The 19,875-nt window shown below is 37.9% G+C and overlaps 1 protein-coding gene across 1 annotated transcript; it reads left to right on the top strand.

The window, feature by feature from the left end:
- The first annotated feature begins 297 nt into the window (after positions 1-297).
- On the top strand, positions 298-19,535 carry fmnl2b (formin-like 2b). The gene is given in 28 exon segments (XM_056751199.1): positions 298-870; positions 3,405-3,488; positions 4,624-4,704; positions 6,476-6,552; positions 6,651-6,734; positions 9,598-9,750; positions 9,861-9,969; positions 10,073-10,149; positions 10,634-10,727; positions 10,963-11,037; positions 11,131-11,241; positions 11,344-11,493; positions 11,623-11,724; positions 12,705-13,056; positions 13,252-13,310; positions 13,312-13,438; positions 13,594-13,614; positions 13,751-13,875; positions 14,595-14,797; positions 14,913-15,147; positions 15,274-15,342; positions 15,428-15,508; positions 15,600-15,729; positions 16,280-16,443; positions 17,006-17,107; positions 17,179-17,280; positions 17,434-17,560; positions 18,247-19,535. Coding segments are annotated over 28 exon segments (3,324 nt in total). The 5' UTR covers positions 298-750; the 3' UTR covers positions 18,357-19,535.
- The last annotated feature ends 340 nt before the right edge of the window (positions 19,536-19,875 follow it).

The following is a 19,875-nucleotide window of genomic DNA, read 5'->3' as shown; positions in this document are numbered from 1 at the left end:
TGTTTGACAATAACAACTTTAAATAAGATGTTTCTGTAACATGTATCTTTCAACCCAACCTTTAATTTATATTTTAAAAAAATCTATCAAATACATATAGTTAGGTTTGTCTTGTCTGTTATTGGAAAACACAATAACACAATAAAAATAAAATCCATAATGTACAAAACTACATAAAAGCGCATAATTTAAAGAGACTTTCTAGACTACAAATACCGGCATGCAACAGAACAAAACATTGCCTCCCCCTCGTCTACTCAGCATGGCTTTTTGGCACTCCCCAGCGGGGGATTGGTGCTCAAAGGCTTCATTGTGTCGGGGATTGAATGGGGGAGTTTGCGTTTTGTAGAAGTCCGTCTGTTATCATCTACACGGCACGGATTAACTGGCCTGTCCAAGCCATGCGCGTTATCATGCCGCAAACCTCCAGCGGTGCCTCTGTTGTGCTTGATACAGATAAATGCGCTGCGCTTCTGATCCGCTGCCGTTGAGTGAACGATGCTCAACATCTCCCAAAAATGAACGGAGGGCCAGACACTTACAACAATGTTGGGATGCTATTGTCGAAGTCTCGCATCTGATACAGAGCTCTGCGGGTTTGCATCGATGGAGAGCTTGTCTAGTTGCCTATAAAAAAACCCGGACTATATTTTTGCTTCAGTTCTGCCTCTTGCTTATATTTCGGATTTCACTACGTTTTGCGAAAGGGTTTGCCGTCGTTGGGCATCACCAGCAAGACCAGACAAAAACATGGGGAACGCAGAAAGTATGGATGCTCAGCTCACAGATTTTAGGGCGAGGGGTAGCAAACCTCCTAAACTGCCCATGCCGGACCCTGCCGAACTGGAGGAAAGATTTGCAATCGCATTGGTAATTTTCGATTATTACATTCTATGTTGTAATTTCCAGAAGAAAGCGTATCGATGTAATTGGATCATGTGCACAACTAGTATGGGAGCTGGCAGCCCACGCCAGCACACACGCCTCTATTGTGTGGGGTTGGCAGTGTGCAATGCTTTGATGCTGTTTGCGCGTGCATGATAGCTACTAATTGCTGGCGCGCGGCGATTCTTTATTATAAAACACTTTTGTTCTTTTATGATTTTTGGCGTCCAATAAATGTGCGAATGTACGGAAGCTCATACGTATTCTTTTGGTTGCGATCAGGGTTTCATGTATGATATGCGCCTGTCTTTAAAGCCATATCGCACATGCTCTGTAGGCCACTACTGTATGACCACTGTATGCATTTTCTTTTTTAAATGCGATTGATTTTAGATGCGGAAAACATGAAATTAAGTATTTGTACTTAAATAGATACATTAGTGCTACAGCTTTGTCATTTTAGGTCTTGTTGGTTGAAATTTCAGCCATTGACAACCTGTCTGATGACTCTCTGGTGTGGCCTGAGATGCATCATATGAGAGTTTTTTTACATTCCTCATGGGATATTCGTCTTATGATTTATTCCGTGCTGTCATTTTTCTCTCATCAGAATCCATCAGTCTATTGAAATGCACTTGTAGTATGATGAAGTATAAATGTCCCCCTAGACACCCTAAAGTGCACCTCTGAGATCACTTAAGTATTTCTGCCTCTGTTAATGTTTGTATTATCTTTGACTTTGATCAGACTTATTAGGATTTGCTCATCCTGCAACTACAATGACAGATTCAAAATTGAATTGTCTTGACAAGCTTTGTATGAGAAGTTCTCAAGGGTCTCTAATCAATACACTTTGAACAGGTCATCATTTACTTATCTTCCTGATTTGATTTTTAGACAGACACATGTCATTTGCTTACATTAGAGACCAGCCCCACATCAGTCAAGATCACATGATTGCTGTTGAGTGGATTGAGAATCCAGTCAAAGATGTGCAAATCAGCATAACCGCTTCATGCTCTGTGTGTTTGTGTCTGAATTTGTGCATGTTAAAGAGCGAGGGAAGGGAATGCAAATCGTATAACGCCACCTCGTTTTCACAGATTTGCATCTCAAATTCTGTCCCCGTAGAGTTGGCTTTTGCAGGCCAAGTCACTCCACACAGTTTCATGTTTTGGGTGCCGCGCTTGTGTCTTGATTTGCACTGAAGTCAGAGCTTTTGTCTCATTAATCATTTAATTAAATGTGAGTCTGGCTTATTATCCCCAGACAGAAGAACAGAAAATAGGAAAAACCCTTGTTCATCAGAAACTTACTTTAGTGTTTCAGCCGGTCGTTTTGTAGGCTTAGTTTTTCACATCCAGTGGTTTTAATGTGGTCATACTGATTTTATCAATCCATCTCACTGGGTGATTTTTTTTTGTACACGCCTTATATGTTAACCTTAAGAATTCAATGTATAATTTGTTGATAATCACAACTATTTAATTACACATCTGACTTTGCAAAATTTTATGGTTAAAGGAGGATTTTTGCTTGCTTTCCTAGGATGGATTCTAAAATGATTCATTAAATTCAGTTTTTTAATTTTAATGCGTTTATGAAGCATTTTTACCATTATTCAAAACCACTTCTTCCCTTGTAAAAACAAATTAACAAATTTGAATGAAACGTTTTCGACAAGCCAAGCATCAAGTCTCTGGAATTTATTTAAGCAACTTAAAACAAGTTTTGTATACCATTTTGTTTGTCTCCAGCACGTTTTATATTTACCCAAATATTAAACATAGTTCATCCCATATGCATATTTACAAGTCCGGCAAACACTCGCTATCAGTTGTAATTTTAGAACTACTAAAAACATTGACATAACCAACTCATGGTTAGCTCGCAGGCTAAGAAATAAATCATTGTTACCATCCAAATTACATGATCATCAAGACTTCAATGTCTGTCAAAGAAAAGCTGCACAAGACCCAGAAAAGTGTACTTGCAACACATTTCTTATATTCATACACACATTTCTTAGAAATCTTCTCAGTTATTTAAAACACAAGGCAATTATTAAAGTTTAATAAAATGTTTAATGGTTTCACATAAAAGATGACATAAATGTATATGATTGGTTACATTTAATTACCTCTTAGCAGAGTTCGACTCCGAGAGAAAATACATGAATCATGACAACCTTAATCAGGATTAGTTTTCAATATGCTTTTATTGTTCTTGGGGCATAAAATATTTTTTAGAAATATATTTTTTATGTTGACTTTAGGGCACAACGCACTGGCGTTTGTGTTGAAATAACCCAACCATGTGTTCTGTTAGATATTGATCCAGCCATGGGTTAAAAACGACCCAGCATTTTTTTATTTGAATGAAGATAAGGTGTTTTGGCTAGTTGTCCAATGTAATGATCTCTGTGGATGTTTTGATATGTGAGAGCATTACAAAATGACATCATGTGCATGAAATAGATGCATTTAGAGAAGAATGTTAACTCTCTCTGTCTTCCTCAGAACTCTATGAACCTTCCTCCGGATAAAGTGAGACTCCTTAGACAGTATGACAATGAAAAGAAATGGGAGCTGATCTGTGATCAGGTGAGAATCCATTTTTAACCGTTCTGTATGTGCATTTCAAACTGTCCATTATATTTATTACAATGCCTTACCATCTTATTGCAGCTCTTGTACCAGAGGCCTGAGTTTCTTACAGAGACAAAACAATTTATAGAAATCAGAGCTGTTATATAAGCTCGTCTTAAGCTCCATTCACACATAAAATGATTTTATCGCTTGAGGTCGCTGTACTGTTGGTCTTTAGTAGGCGTTCAAACTGCTGGTAGATGCTTTGAACGCTATTGGTGTATTTTTAAAATCTTTGAAAATGAATTACTGCTCAGCAGTTCATAATGCATGAGATCATGAATGAGACCATATAATAAAAAAACTCACTCCGTACACTGAATATTTTCGAAGTTTGTTTTCTAAGGGTAATTTTTATTAGTTAATCTCGGTACACTGTCAAAAACACACCACATCAAACAGTGATATTGCTGATTTGCTGCTGCTAATTTGCATAAAGCTAAACTTTTCCTCAACTTCAGCTGCTTGACATTGTCCATCTTTTACACAGCAATTATCACAAACTTTGTCTTGAAAACAAATGACACTTGGTTACATTTTTCTTCAAGCTATATTTCATTTGTTTTGTTCTATTCATATGTATAATCCGGTCAAACTTTAAAGGGATTCCATCTTGACAATATGCACAGCTGTATAAAGGCCGTGAAGGGCACAGAGACAGAGAAAAGTTCCTTTATCATAACGGCCACCACTAAGTAAACAGACTTTTTATTAATACATTCTCTCTACATCCACCCCATCATGTCACCATGGCTACACTGACGTAAGCGAATGGTAGACTGTGGAAATGTTTGTTGAGGTGAAAGAGTGTGAAATGTCTCCTGTCTAAATTATGAATGATCATATCTCGGTGATTGCCGAGATGCTTTCAAAGACTGGAATGCGGTTTTGAAGTAATTGGGTGAAAGTGAGACTTTGTGAGTGGCTGAATGATTGGGAATTAGATCAGAGTGAACAGAAAAGAAGGTCTGCACAGTAAATGTTTCATGTTGAAGTTGGGGTGGGGGGTTGAAGTTGCCTCAAGAAGAGCTATGGGAGCGGAGAGTTGATAATAAATCATACAAGAATAACATCTTTGTGCTTCAAACAGGAAAGATTCCAAGTCAAGAATCCTCCACATACTTACATCCAGAAGCTCAGGAGCTTTTTGGACCCTGCTGTCACTAGAAAGGTGAGTTCCTTTAAATGTGCGCGTGGTTTATGTTCTTCAGACATAAGAACCAAAACTCTGGGCTGGTAACTCAAAGTTTGTGGGCTCACCTCCATAAGCAAGCTACTTAAGTCCACCTGTCATTGATTTAACATTGAATCAATGTGGAGAATAAGTAATTTGCATTGAATCGCCATTAAATCAATTATCTTTGCTATCTGACAAATTCTGTAGGAAATACTTCAACAGCAGACTGAACAGAACTTCAGAACTGCACAGAACCACAAAATAATTCCATGTTGCTACACTGAGCTTTTCCTTTAGTAAGGGCAATACATTAAAGTTTGATATTGATTGTGAAAAATACATCCTAAAATACATTATGAGAGAGATCACATTTCAATGGTGAAAGTTTATAAATTGCTCAATTATCTGGGCAAGGTCAGACAAAATAAAATGTTTGTATTCTGATAATGATTTAAGTCATTAGTTACACTGGCAGATCTGTTTTTAGGGGTTGAGTTATTTTCTCAGTGGTGATATTCTGTTTCAAGACTATATGAAGACTATAATTTAGACGATTTTGTTGAAGAATAGGGGTACTTTGCATTTTTCACTGAATTATGTTCATTACACGCAAAGCTGAAACAGCGCACATGAACCATACTTAAAATGTTATGATGTCCCCTGAAATAAATATATGCCACATATACAGGGGATGGACAAAATAATTTGAACAACTATTATTGTTAGATGTTAATATTGTTTATGTAGGTTCCTGTGAAAACTATATATTGTTACTATAGACTGTTTCATGGGATGCACGCGCCTGGCTTGAAGTTTACTTTTGGTCTGTAATATAGCAATTATATTTTCATATGAATATTCTACTGTATATCCATTGTATTAAATTCAGTTAATATTACGCGCCACTTATTGATTGTTTGCTGAGGTCTACCGGAAGTTCAGTTTCAGCCACATCATTTTATTCTTTCCAGCCCATGTACACTATATGGACACAAGTATTGGGATACCCCCTTCTAAGGAGAAGGTTTTCCTACTGAATCATTTATTAAGCCACAAGTGCAACAGAATATATTGATTCTCTAGAGATTTGTGTGCTTCCAATTTTAATAGTAAAAGTGTATGCAATGCCCTTTTCTATTTTAACATAATAATGCCCTTGTGCACAAAACAAGATTTAATAAGAAATTATTGATTTAACCTTGTGTAAGAACTTGACTGGTCTGTTTAAAGCCCAGAGCTGAACCCAGCTTTAACTATTAAAACAAAGAAGGACACAAAGTTCTTTAATATGGTGTCGTATAGTATAGCAATAATTTGTTTTGATTGGAATTACTGGAATGGATATACATATTTACAAGAAGGGGGTGTCCTAATACTTTTGCAATATTGTGTATATGGAATGTAAAACGGGCAAAGTTATTTTAAAATGTCATCTAGCAGTAACTTTTAAGTTCTGTCTGAATCTTCCTTCTTTCAATTTTTTTAAACAAGCCTTCGTCACCCGGCATATGTCATGTTTAATGAGTAAAGAAACCCCAAGTTAAGTTGAAGTGTGTGTGAGCAAATAAATCTGTTTGAAAGAGGGGGAGCGCAGAGCACTCAGCATGCAGAAAGTCAATAGCAACAGAAGCGAATGAGAAATGTCTCCTGCATAATTCAGCTTATTTGCTGCGTGGATGTAATGAAAGAGGCACCAACCATCCTTACTTGACATCCCATCCAACACACAACCAGAAAACATCTCACTCTTTTTTATTTGTTGCAGAAATTTAGGAGGCGTGTTCAGGAGTCGACTCAGGTGCTGAGAGAGCTGGAGATATCTCTTAGGACCAATCACATTGGGTGAGTCGCATCGGGGTGAAGTAACTCATGAATTTTATGTAGACAATAAAGATATGTGTAGGGGTAAAATGGTAAATGAAAATGTTTTGTTTGTTTAGGTGGGTGAGAGAGTTTCTCAATGAGGAGAATAAAGGGCTTGATGTTCTGGTGGAGTATCTGTCCTTTGCCCAATATGCTGTCACGTAGGTTTTCTTCCCCTGTTGATATTCATTTTTGTCCATCCTGCTGTCGATTGTTGTCTTTCACCTACAATGTTTATATTGGGATAAACCAGCTACCCACTAAAGCCATGCTAAGTGTGTGCATGCGAAGTCAAGCTCGTTCTCACAATTTTTTTTGCAAATAGCAACGGAAATGTTAATTTAGGACAAATTTAGGACCTAATGGCTCCAAAATATGGACAGTATGCACATATGCCGACAAGTCCTCTTGTTTGAAATCAGCCATTACATCTGAGAGTAGTCCAAGCATTTCTCAGAAGTGTATTTTGTGGCAGAATCGAAACATCAAAGGTGACGAGCTAGAGTTGTGAAAAGTGTGCTTTGCTTTAATATTTCCAAACACGCTGAATGTCACAACTGTCAAAACTCTCATTTTAGACATGGAAGATGGTTGATCCATTAAATGGGCTCCTCAGAAATTTCTCACTGATTTTCTGTCTTGTGTTGTGACAAACAAAAATCAATATGAAACTCGCCCGATGAGACCAGGAGCATCCCATCTTAACAAATAAACACTCGGCCAGTTCATATGTTAGATTGTATCGTTACAATATCACCTTTCTACAGTCCATCCATTGTGTACAACGCTGCTGGGTTGTATTGTAATATCTGTTTCATGTTTTTATGTGTTTTCTCATTCAGTGTTTTCAGACTTAATTTTCAGATTCAGACAGAATTTTTTCCCCATCCACATTCAATGAATAGCACTTCTGAGACAGCACATACAGAAGTAATCTGACAGCTACAAAACAGCACCAAACCCATTATTAGATTGTCCTAGAATAAAATATGACGAAACATATCTAACGTTACATAAGAGGTAAAATTTGAAAAGAAGCATGCATGAGAAGCTTGTCCTCCTCTAGCTGGCACATTTTTTAACAATTTATACGGACATGGATACAAAAAATTTTGAACACTGTAGTTATGATCATACTGACTAGATAATATGTTGTTCAGCTAAATATCAGGCATTGTCATTGCAACATAATAGCAGTAATGATTTTAAATATAAAATATACAATTCAGTAACACAAAATGATCATAATAAAGGTAATTCTGTTCTCTACCTTGCACAAATAATAATTTTAATATAGGAATTAACTATTTTTGCATTAAATTGCATTTTTGCATGGAAATCTCATTACCATAACAGCTATGTCTGAGTGCATGATATGTTGTAATTTAAACAGTCGAATTAAAATATTTAGATTTTATATTTAGTAAAAAGTCCCTTTTTACTTCCTTATTCTGATGCATTTCCGATTCAAATTGTATTTTAAATGAGAAAAATAGTTGCCGTGGCTCGCGTTTTTCATTAAAAAAGGAATTGAATGTATAAAAACAGCCGTTGCATATTGAAATGGACCAGGCAGCAGATTGACAGTTGGAAGGGAGGATTTCTCCGCCCAATCTGTAAAACTTGCATCATTTTTGATGGATAGTCAGAGGGCGGAAGTGCATTGAAGATTATTAGGGCACATGCATTTTAAAAAGACAATAATAGCTTTTATACTATAAATGTTGAAACGTCATGAAATAATTGAAACTGTAATTTGACATTTCTCTGGGACTTCAAATGTTCCCAACTGACAAGGAAAAAAAAAAAAAGTAGCATTGACAGAATATTAATGAATAATAAAAACGAGAAAATTGTGTAAATAGTGTCCATGAATGATGTTATCAGTAAAAATGTAATTCTCTCTTCTCAAACTTTTTACACAACAATATTGGTTATCATTGCCATGACCAACAGGTAGGCATCTGATAATGTTAGACCCCGGAACGGTATATGACCTTCCATATACAGTATGTTGGTGCGTGATGTCAGGCTTAACATGTGGATGGTCAGTTTGTTGATGCAAGTATATTTAAATAAATGATGTTTAGTCAAGATTTCGTAAGAATCAGCCATATAGTTATCCTGGAATACTTATAAAAAATGAGTTTGTTCAATATGAGCAATGCAGGCAGAATGGCAGACATTGGTTATGACTTTAATTCATTGAGACTTCACAATGCAGATGTGCAACAAGTGTTGTTTAAGGGAGGGCCGGAATTACATTCTGTCATGACACGGTCTAGTGAACTTTGGCTGGCTTGAAGATGGAGAATAGGAATGGAAGGGGCTTCTAATAAAGAAAGAATTTAAAGACATGGTGGAAAAGAAGAAAGGGTAGTAGATTGAAAGAAAAGTAGAATCCAGCCTACAGAACAAGTGTGACAGGATTAGAAGTGGACTAAAGGTTTTAACTGAATGCCTGACTAAACAGTCCTGCAAAAAGTGTGTCTTACTCTCTAGTAAGGGCTAGTAAGCCAAACCTCAAAGGTTAAGAGCTTTGTGATGGTACTTACTAAGGCAGAAACAATCTCTTTACTGTGATGGGACCTCATTGAAACTTCGTAAACAGCATTTCTCAATAAGATTTTAGAGAACCTTTACTTATATTTTGAATCGATTCACAACTGGTAAACTCTCCTCAATAATCATAAACATTTACTCAGTAACTTTAAATCCAAAGCAGTGTTGGCTTTACCAACGTGAGACTGCTGATATTAGATTATTGTAGGGTTTTGTAAATTCTTATTTTTTCTATGATACGATGTACTTTTTTCATTTAAAGCTGCAATGAAACAATGCAAAATCACAAAAAGCACTATATTAATATAATTGAATTGAATTTGCATAGAACTACCAAAATAGTAGTCAAGATCTTTCCTGTAAGCCAGTGCTAAAGTCTCATGGAACACAAATTATGATAAAATATATACTTTGAATGGTGTGTAAGTGTCAAGTTATTTTAAAGTCTATTTTCTCTCCCAGGTTTGATGGAGATGTAACTGAGAGCAGTCAAGGTGAGATTTCCGTGGAGACCCCCTGGAGCAGGTCAATAGAAGATCTCCATGGCGACAGTAATTTACCCTCACCTGTTAGCGGCAGCAGCAGCATACCGCGATCCACACGGCATTCCTTAAGGTAGACATACAGTGTATAAATACAAACCCTTGTTCATGTGGAAAATATTCGAAAAACCACAATGGAAATGTTTGTGTAAGACAGGCCTCAATACTGTGATGCTTTCTCAGGTCTAATACGTTGCCCAGTCGCAGAACACTGAAGAATTCCCGTTTGGTGTGTAAGAAGGATGATGTTCACGTCTGCATCATGTGTCTCCGAGCCATAATGAACTATCAGGTGAGCAAATTATGAAAGAAAGGTGCTTTATTTGTCTACTAAGTATCCATGTTTTTTTGTAATGATTTCAATATTTCTATCTCACATACTTTTTTGTCTGAAGTACGGCTTCAACATGGTCATGTCCCACCCACACGCTGTCAATGAAATCGCACTGAGCCTTAACAACAAAAATCCCAGGTAAACATGCATACACTTACTGACTTTCTCTTTACTTTTCTTCCAGTTTCTGTTTCAAACCTCTATAAGGTCTCTTATCGGTTGGGGCTTTCATTAAACCCGTAGCTATTAAATTTGATCAAAGCCCTTTTTGAAAAGACTGTTCTTTTGTAACTTCAGTTGTAAATAGATTAATTGTGAGTGAGCTGAGATGATTAAAGTCAATGGGCGATAACCGTTTGTAACTGAGACAGTTCCGTGAAACTCATAAAAAACCTTTGAAAGCCTCTAAACAAAATGTATTTTATTGGTGAGATATTCCTTCTGTAAATTGTGTCCTATGCTAAATGAACCGATAGGATAATTTGACCTGCCCCTTGAAGATTTCTCAAATGATCGTTTAAGAAGTCCTTAATTTTTCTTTGGAATGTTTTATCAGAGCTTGTAGGATTAAATATTTCGCTTTGGATTCTTGATATAGTGGCCCTTTGTCTTCATTGTGTAGGACCAAAGCTCTGGTCCTGGAGCTGCTGGCCGCTGTGTGTCTGGTCAGAGGAGGACACGAGATCATCCTCGCTGCTTTTGACCATTTCAAAGAGGTACAAATATTGATTCTATCAATCATGTATTCCATTAAAGCTTTTTATATTTATAAACTCTTTATTTTTGGTCATACATACATCATTTAAAGGGATGGTTCACAGGTTTGGAATATTTGTGGCTGAGAAAATGATTAACGAATCCAACAAACTATCCCTTTAAAATCATCATGTTAATACAGTTAATTGAATGCAAGCTGTTAAAATAATTCTTTCCTGTCTTGTGTGTGTTCAGGTCTGCTCAGAATCCCAAAGGTTTGAGAAATTAATGGAACACTTTAAAAACGAAGACAACAATATTGATTTCATGGTGGGTTTATTTCACATAGTGAATTTTTTTTGACATGCTCTCAGCTCTTCTGAAATCTTCTGGTCATATCTCATTTCTTGGTTTTGGACTCAGGTGGCATGTATGCAGTTTATCAATATCGTGGTGCACTCCGTAGAAGACATGAACTTCAGAGTTCATCTGCAGTATGACTTTACCAAGCTTGCTTTAGACGACTATCTAGAGGTAAAAAATAAGTGTTCTTACTGTTAAAGATGCTCAGAGTATCTCTGCTTTTTACACTCGCTCATAAATCCGTGCCTTTTGGTGTACATGTGTGTTGCACAGAGGCTGAAACACACTGAGAGTGATAAACTCAAAGTGCAGATCCAGGCTTACTTAGATAACCTGTTTGATGTCGGGACGCTTTTGGAGGATGCAGAGACCAAAAACGCTGCCCTGGAACGTGTGGAAGAACTGGAGGAGAGCCTCTCACATGTAAGAATGTGCAGACACTACCTTCTTTTTCTTTAATTTTTTATGTTCAGTTAAAACACCAGAGCTCATATCTGAATATCAATCTTTCCCTTTTTCATTTGTCTTTTTGTCTATTTCTTATGCGTGCAGATGAACGACAAACTCTTGGAAACAGAGAATGAGGCCATGTCTAAAATCGTGGAGCTTGAGAAGCAGTTGATGCAGAAAAACAAAGAGTTGGATACTGTACGGGTGAGTTTCACACCACCTGACTTATGTCTGGAACATATTTAGCTTAAAATCACTCAATGGCTGTGAAAATAAAACCCTTCTTGCCTCGTAAAAAACAGCTCTGCTCACAGCAACCCGTTTTGGTGCACGTCTGTTTAAATGATAATGAGTTACAGCGAACCCCACCCCCAACCCCCCCCCCCGCGTACTATGCCATGGCAATGGTTTGGCTAAATTATATTTCCTGAATTTCTCTCTGGACAGTTTTGTCTTAAACGTCTCTGTAGACTAATTTTTTTTTTTCACATTTCTGGGTTGCTAGATGCACCTGGGACCCGATTATAGCACTTAAACACTTTTGATGTTTCCATATGATGTCACCTTTAACTAAAATTACATTTATTACAATGAAAATTTGTAAAACTGTAACACAGTAACAATTTGTTTGTGGTAGATTAATCCTTACAGACCTACACCTGTGTTAGATGCATTGACATAATTTTCCACTAAAACAAGAAATTAGGGAGTGACATATTTAGTGGCTTTTTAAAATAGCCAATAGTAGGGGTGGGTGTTCGAAAAGCGGATGTGCAGGATGATGTCATTAAAATCATGTATGGACTTCTTTTATTTGTTCAAATATTGTACTAACTAGGGACATAATACACAATAATAGCTAATTTAATTTAGCCAATTTTCTGTATCTCATTTACTAATTTCATTTCATGTTATATCAGCCACAGTGCTTTCTTAATATCAGTATCTGCCATTAAAAAGCCCATATCAGTCGTCCACTAAACTAGTTTATAGATACACTTACAACCGTCGTGAACCGAAGTTGCTGTTGTTTTTACTTGTGTATTTTGATGCATTTTCGGGTGAAATGAGAAAAATAGTGAGCGTAATAGTGAACATCAACTACGGCAAAGAGAAATTTGTCACCTCGTCTTCATACTAAAAGCCAAAAAACCTTAAACATAAGTTATGATCTCTTTGTGCAGGCTGTTTACAGGGACAGCAGCTCTCAGGTTCACACGCTCCGGCGGATAGTTCGAGAAAAGGACGAGGCCATTCAGAAGCAGTCTACGCTGGAGAAGAAACTTCATGAGCTCGAGCGCCGTGGCAGTCTCCAGATCCAGGTGAGGGGTGAGGGAGACGGGGAAGGAGACGTGTCTCCGCTGCCGTCGCCGCCTCAGCCCATGCCTCTGTCTCCCTGCCCCGACTCACTAGCTGGAGCCTGCGCCGGTGCGGCGTACAGCTCTGGAAGCTCTTCTCAGACCGGCACTCTTCGGCAAATGGCCACGCCTCCCCCTCCGCCTCCTCCACCACCACCAATGACACCAATGTCGTCTAGTGAGTAAATGTTTCGACAAATCTAAAAGCAGGCATTTAATGGAGGCAGATTTTTTTCAATCATTTATTTGTTTTTTTATATTACTATGTAATGTAAAATATTATTTTAGTTTGTTTTAATTTATTTTCAGTTAATAACAGAATTTTTCAGATGTGCTCAAGTTCGTCTTCTGTTACCCCTTTCATTTTCCATAGTTCCTAATGGACCTTCTCCAGATCTCGCACCTGCAGCATTGCCGCCTCCGCCTCCCCCACCCCCCCCCTCCTCCTCCTGGTCATTCTATCGAGATCTCTGCTCCCTTACCCCCACCTCCCCCTCCTTGTGCCCCTCCCCTCCCAGGCAGCGGCACACCCACTGTCATATTCAACTCGGGCTTGACAGGTACGTGTATACCAGCCAGAAGTTATTTCCGATCCTATACAAATGTTTGTCACGTACCTTAAGCTCTTTTTCTGCTTTCTCTCTCCGAATGTTTCTGCTCTTATAACTCCATAAACAATTGTTTTTATATCCTCCCTTTTTTCTTGCACACAAAGATGGACCGATCAAACTCTTCTGTAGGTTTTCTGCTATTTATCAGACTCTCATTTACATACGGTCATGATTAAGTCACATTGAGTTTTGTGTGTTGTTCTTTTTAACTAAGTATACCGGAACTTAAACATCATTTTTACCTCTGTTATTCCTTTTCAGCCGTTAAAATTAAAAAGCCTATCAAAACCAAGTTTAGAATGCCAGTGTTCAATTGGGTGGCTTTGAAACCCAACCAGATCAACGGAACTGTCTTCAATGAAATTGACGATGAGAGAATCTTGGAGGTATTTAATAGAGCATTATGTACATTTCTGACAACTCTGCTACATGTTAAAATAATGCCGGATGGTGTTTATTGCTTAGTTTTGTTTTAGCTCGACATTTCTTAAAATTGTAACTTCAGTTGCTGACTCTGAGCCAAAGCAAATGGAAACACAAGCTTTAGTCTAGTGTATTTCTTAGTAAAACGGGATAGTTATGGAACATTTACATGATAATAAAGTACTAAAAATAAATAAGAGTGTTTTAAAACCGCTAAAATGCTGCAGTATGCATGCCAGGCTAGTAGTTTGCGATGTCATTTTATAAAGGCATGATGTAACCTTTTTCACATATTTTTTTTGTAGTTTACTAAAAGACTTTTTAAAACACATTTTAAAAGTTAGCATTTTGAGGCCCCAAAACCTCAAAATTGCTGATGGCTATTTAATCAACCTTTAAAAAAATAAACAATTTCAGTTTAAGTCAAAAACTATGGAGGAAATATGTGTACAAGTTTTGTTCTATTGGGAATTGATTGGATCATAAAAATGGATGGGGGTGGTGGGAGGGAAAAAGGAATATTTTTAAGATAGGCATTACTTTCATGTGGATTATCATGTATAGATGAATCGAGCTGTCAAGAAATTAAAAGGGTTCAATTTTATTTGATTGTTACATGACACCATGTTTTCAACACCCAACTAAAGTTCAAGAACATTAATAGAAGAGTTTAAATTTGTAGGATCTGAATGTGGATGAGTTTGAAGAAATGTTCAAGACCAAAGCCCAGGGCCCTGCTGTCGACATGACAATGCAAAAGCAGAAAGCTCCTCAGAAGGCCCCCAACAAAGTGTCACTACTGGAGGCCAACAGGGCCAAAAATCTCGCCATCACACTCCGCAAAGCAGGAAAGAGCCCAGAGGAGATCTGTAAAGCAATCCAGACGTAAGTTACAGTGGCATGCCACACCATATTCTTAGATCATTTGTAGTTCTCAATCATTTATAGTTCAGTTTCCTCTTCTATGTTCTACCGCTCAAATTTTCTCTGTTCCCCTCAGGTTCGACCTGCGTACGGTCCCGGTGGATTTCACCGAGTGTTTGATGCGGTTCATGCCAACCGAAACCGAGGTGAAGGTTCTCCGGCAGTACGAGCGTGAGCGGCGGCCGATAGACGGCCTCACCGTTGAGGACCGCTTCATGATGATCTTCAGCAAGATCGAGAGGCTGCCGCAGCGGATGACCATCATGGCCTTCATGGGCAACTTCAGCGACAGCATGCTGATGCTCACGCCGGTAAGATTGGTGGATGTGAGGAGACCGGGGATTCAGGGGAATAGTTGAGCAAAAAATGGAGAACAAATTGGCTACTAATTTTTTACCAATCTCTGTTATAATGAATTTTTTTCTGTTAATTTACAGCAACTTCATGCTATCATAGCAGCCTCTGTTTCCATAAAATCATCACAGAAATTGAAGAAAATACTTGAGGTAAGACAAACTAACGTTATTATCAGTTTCTTTATAGTCTTTGTAATAATTCATTTGTAACTAAATTTAATGTCTCTCATCTCAGATCATTTTGGCACTGGGGAATTACATGAACAGCAGTAAAAGAGGAGCTGTTTACGGCTTTAAGCTGCAGAGCTTGGATCTGGTAAACACAAACCTTCTCATAAGATCTCTTTAATCATTTTCCCTCTTTTGTCTTTCATTGTATTAATCACTTGAATGTTTCATGCATTCAGCTGTTGGAGACCAAGTCCACAGACAGGACGCAGACACTTTTGCACTACATAGCCAATGTGGTCAGGGAGAAATATCCCATTGTGAGCGTTTTCTACAACGAGATACATTACGTTGAAAAAGCTGCTGCAGGTAAGTCATCTCTGGCCCTTAAACGGGTAGTTCACCCAAAAATGAAAATTCTGTCTTCATTTACTCACCCTCAGGTTGTTTAAAACCTGTTTAAATGTCTTTGTTATGTTGTACACAAAGAAAGATATTTGGAAGAATGTTTGTAATTTTCAGTTCTGGGACATCATGTGTATATTTTTTTGTTCTGTGGAACACCAAATGATATTTTGAAGAATTTAGGAAAGCTGCTGTTCTGGGCCTCCTTTGACTACCATTTCATTTTTCCTACTCTGGTCAGTCAATGATTTTCCAGAACTGAAAATTTGTAACATTCTTTCAAATATCTTTCTCAGTGTTCATCAGAACATAGTAACTTATACAGGTATGAAATTACAGGAGGGTGAGTAAATGATTCTTTGGTGAATCACTTTAAAATGTCTTATTTACATACACACTTTTTCTCACATTAACTTGATGTTTTTTACACATAAAATATATATTTTAGTAACTTTCATTGTCTGTTTATAGAACTTCATAAGCAAATGTAAATCCCATGAATCTGTTTTTGCAGTCTCCCTAGAGAATGTCCTGCTAGATGTGAAAGAGCTTCAGAGAGGGATGGAACTCACCAAAAGAGAGTACAGCATGCACGGCCACAACTCTCTGCTCAAAGACTTCATCCATCATCATGAAGCCAGGCTGAAGAAACTCCTGGATGATGCTCGGATCGCACAGGTAGATGAAAAAAAAAAAGTTGAATCGCTTGGTCAGCTTGAGCAAGTTTTAGACCAGTTCACAGAACGACAGTTGCCTTATTAGGCCAGTGTTGTGCTGAATTTAGCATTTCTAAAAAAAATAGTTTTTTGGGGGGGCGTTTATTTGCCTTTATTTACAGTACAGTAACAATGAGGGGACAGGAAACGAAGTGGGTGAGAGGGGGGTTGGGATCAGGAACTCGGGTCGCCCCGAGCGCAACAGCTTCATATGTCATAGCACTTACCACAAGGCTATCGGCTCCGACTTCATGCATTTTTTTTTAAATGTGATGAAAGAAATACTTTATATAAGATCAAGTTTAATCTTTCGATTAGATAAAAGCCGCAATATATAAATGTTGTGGACAACTGGTCTGATGATGCTAACAGCAATTCAATTTTTAGAGAACTGTACTAAAAAACAAGGCAAAAATGCCTAGTATGAAATGCAATATTTACAGTGTGACCTTTGTTATTGTGTACTACATGTAAAAGATCCACCTAGTCCAACTGTGGTCATGTGACCATGCATGTAATTACAGGATGCCTATGACGATGCTGTCAAGTTCTTCGGAGAGAGCGCCAAGACCATGCCACCTTCAGTATTCTTCCCTGTGTTTGTTCGCTTCATCAAGGCTTACAGGGTGAGTCTCTTGTCTGTGCCATGGATAAACCACACATGGTTCAGATCTAATTTCTCAACCGTTATTCCCAGCAAACGAATGAAGAGAACGAGCAGAGAAAGAGACAAGAGCAGCTGATGATGGAGAAACTTTTGGAACAGGAGGCATTGATGGAGGAAAACGAAAATCAACAGGTATCATGTTGAGAAAGCCAGAGTGGACACTTTTGATAGCACTTAAAGAACATTGTATGCTGCAATGCATTGTGGGATATAATAGATGAGTCATAAGATAATATTTTTGGCTCTAACAATTTTTTACCCCTTTTAACTCCATCGCACAAACAGCAATCACCATCTCACAAGGGGAAGCGACAACAACAGGAGCTCATTTCCGAGTTACGGAAGAGGCAAGGAAAAGACAGCCGCCACGTCTACGAAGGCAAAGATGGAGCTATCGAGGACATCATCACCGGTAAGAGTCGACCAGACAATAACCTCAAATTATTTGCTTTTGCTTTAAAAAAAAATAATAATGAGTATTTGTGCTTTTTTATTAGTAACAGATGCAGTCTTATTAGAGGCTTTACGTTTCTATCTGATTCTATGCTTGTAGAGCTTCTAGTTTTGGTGTTTCTGTGTTGTGATTGGCTATTATTTCGCTGCAGTGCTGAAGACCGTCCCCTTTACCGCACGATCAGCCAAACGTGGCTCGCGGTTCTTCTGTGACCCCGCCCTCTCCGAGGAGTTCCATTATTAAACTAAATTCTCTCCCCTCAGAAAGGTGCTATTTATGTCCGCCTTTTCACCCGTCTCCTGGTCATTTCATCCTTCTCTTATCTACCTCCTCTTTTGTTCACTCTTAACCTGCGCAACGGCGTTAAATTCAGTATGGAGAAGCATGTCTTCCTTCAACACTTCTTTTATTCTGCATGACACTTGAGTTGTTACTTGTTTATTTACCATTAATACTACTTTTACCTTTATGGTCTGGTTTCCTGCACACAATTAATCCCACACTCCATCACCAATTTCAAAACGACTTCAACTAACCAAATATCCAGATACCAATCTGTCGGTACCCATCTTTGGCCCAGCTCATCCATCTCCACAGACTAGACGTATTCGATGTCTAACTGTTTACCTGTTATTTGTCTTCAGACCTGCGCAGTCAACCCTTCCGACGGGCTGACGCCTTGAGGAGGAGTGCGAGAAGGAACTTTGAGGGCCAGCACCTTCAGCTGCTCAACGTGGAGATCACCACCTGTTAAGCAAGCTCTATCACCCTTTGAGGAAAGTGGTCGGGCCAACTCCATTAATACAAAGATAACAAGCACACGATCTTTATTCCATCTCTGTTTTGGACTACGGAGGGATGGGTACATGTTTTTCTAAGAGACATTAGACATTTCTGCATGAAGTATTACACCTGGGATCTGGATATAATAGTTTAAAGGGAGGATAACTAACGTCAAGTGTTCAAATGCTGTGGAGTCTGTGAATATGGACGTTGTAAAGGCAGATATGTTTCATTCTGTTGAACTTGTAGGGAGGAAGTTTTAAGTACAGGAAAGGACCAGATACATGAAGAGCAGAAATGGCGAATGGACTTCTTGGATCAACCTGGCCCTCTTATGGCATTTACCAAAAACTGTGCCATGCCTCTGGTTTTAATTGTTTGCTTATGTGTGGCACAAACTCCAAGCTGAGCAGCTTTTTTTTATGAAGGACTTTACAAGATGCACTTTTATTTTTTAACATTGAACTTTTATCATTTTAAAACTTTGGTTGAAAAAAGTAAGTGGATGATTGGTGAAAGGAAGGCTCGAACATGAGCTAGACTTGATACCGTTCTGAGGACATTTCCTCTTTATTGACTGAAAGCATCCCATGAAATGTTGCGATTAATATGTTTACTAATAAGTGTTCACAAGCGATGTGACATTGTATGTACGATACATCTCGTTTTAAATCTCAGATTTTCTCTCCTACTGGTTTTATCTCATTTGACATTTGTGAGCTGTGGAAAAAAAAAGAGTTTGCTGTTTTTTTTAAACAAAGACATTTCATTGGACAAAAAAAGTCTTTTTTTTAAATGTACAGATATTTTGCTACAAAATTGAGCCTCTTATTTTTTACGTTGTTCATCCATTGTGGTGCTGTACATATTGTTAAAACAAACCGACATCTCCTGCAATTTCTCTGAAATGTTATTAACTTTTATGTTGTTTAGTATGACGGTATTATTTAAATAGATGGTGAAGACGGTGAATCAACTTAATCTGTGACCTGAATTGCTCTCATCACTGTTGTTGCATATGATAAATGTCTGTGGTTGCACGTAACACTTGAAAGCTTGAACAGACACTAGTGGCACATATAACTTTTTTTGTACTTTGATCTCTTAAAACAAACTGGAATCGATGGTTGTGTGCAAATAAACAATGACACCAGCACCATTAAAACCGTTATTGTGTGGTCAATTACAGTTATATGGTCAAAAGAGTCATATGCATTTTGCCAAATCTTAATATATTTTACCAATGTCCGTCAGCTCCAACATTAGGGCAATTAATTGAAAATGTCAACTATATTGTTAAATAGTTTTTAAAGCTTAGTTTTCGTATCTATCTCATTTGGTACTTTACGACACTAATGTGGTATAGACTGTTGTAACCTAATACTGCCACAAGGTGGTGGCAAACCCCATCTCTCAGCAGTAAACGGAAAGTACTTGTACGATTAAACATGATTGTTAAATTACTTATTTGTAAGCAATTATTTGAAATT

Source organism: Triplophysa dalaica, chromosome 6, assembly GCF_015846415.1.
Source record: "Triplophysa dalaica isolate WHDGS20190420 chromosome 6, ASM1584641v1, whole genome shotgun sequence".
NCBI lineage: Eukaryota > Metazoa > Chordata > Actinopteri > Cypriniformes > Nemacheilidae > Triplophysa > Triplophysa dalaica.
This window is presented reverse-complemented; position numbering and strand designations above follow the sequence as displayed.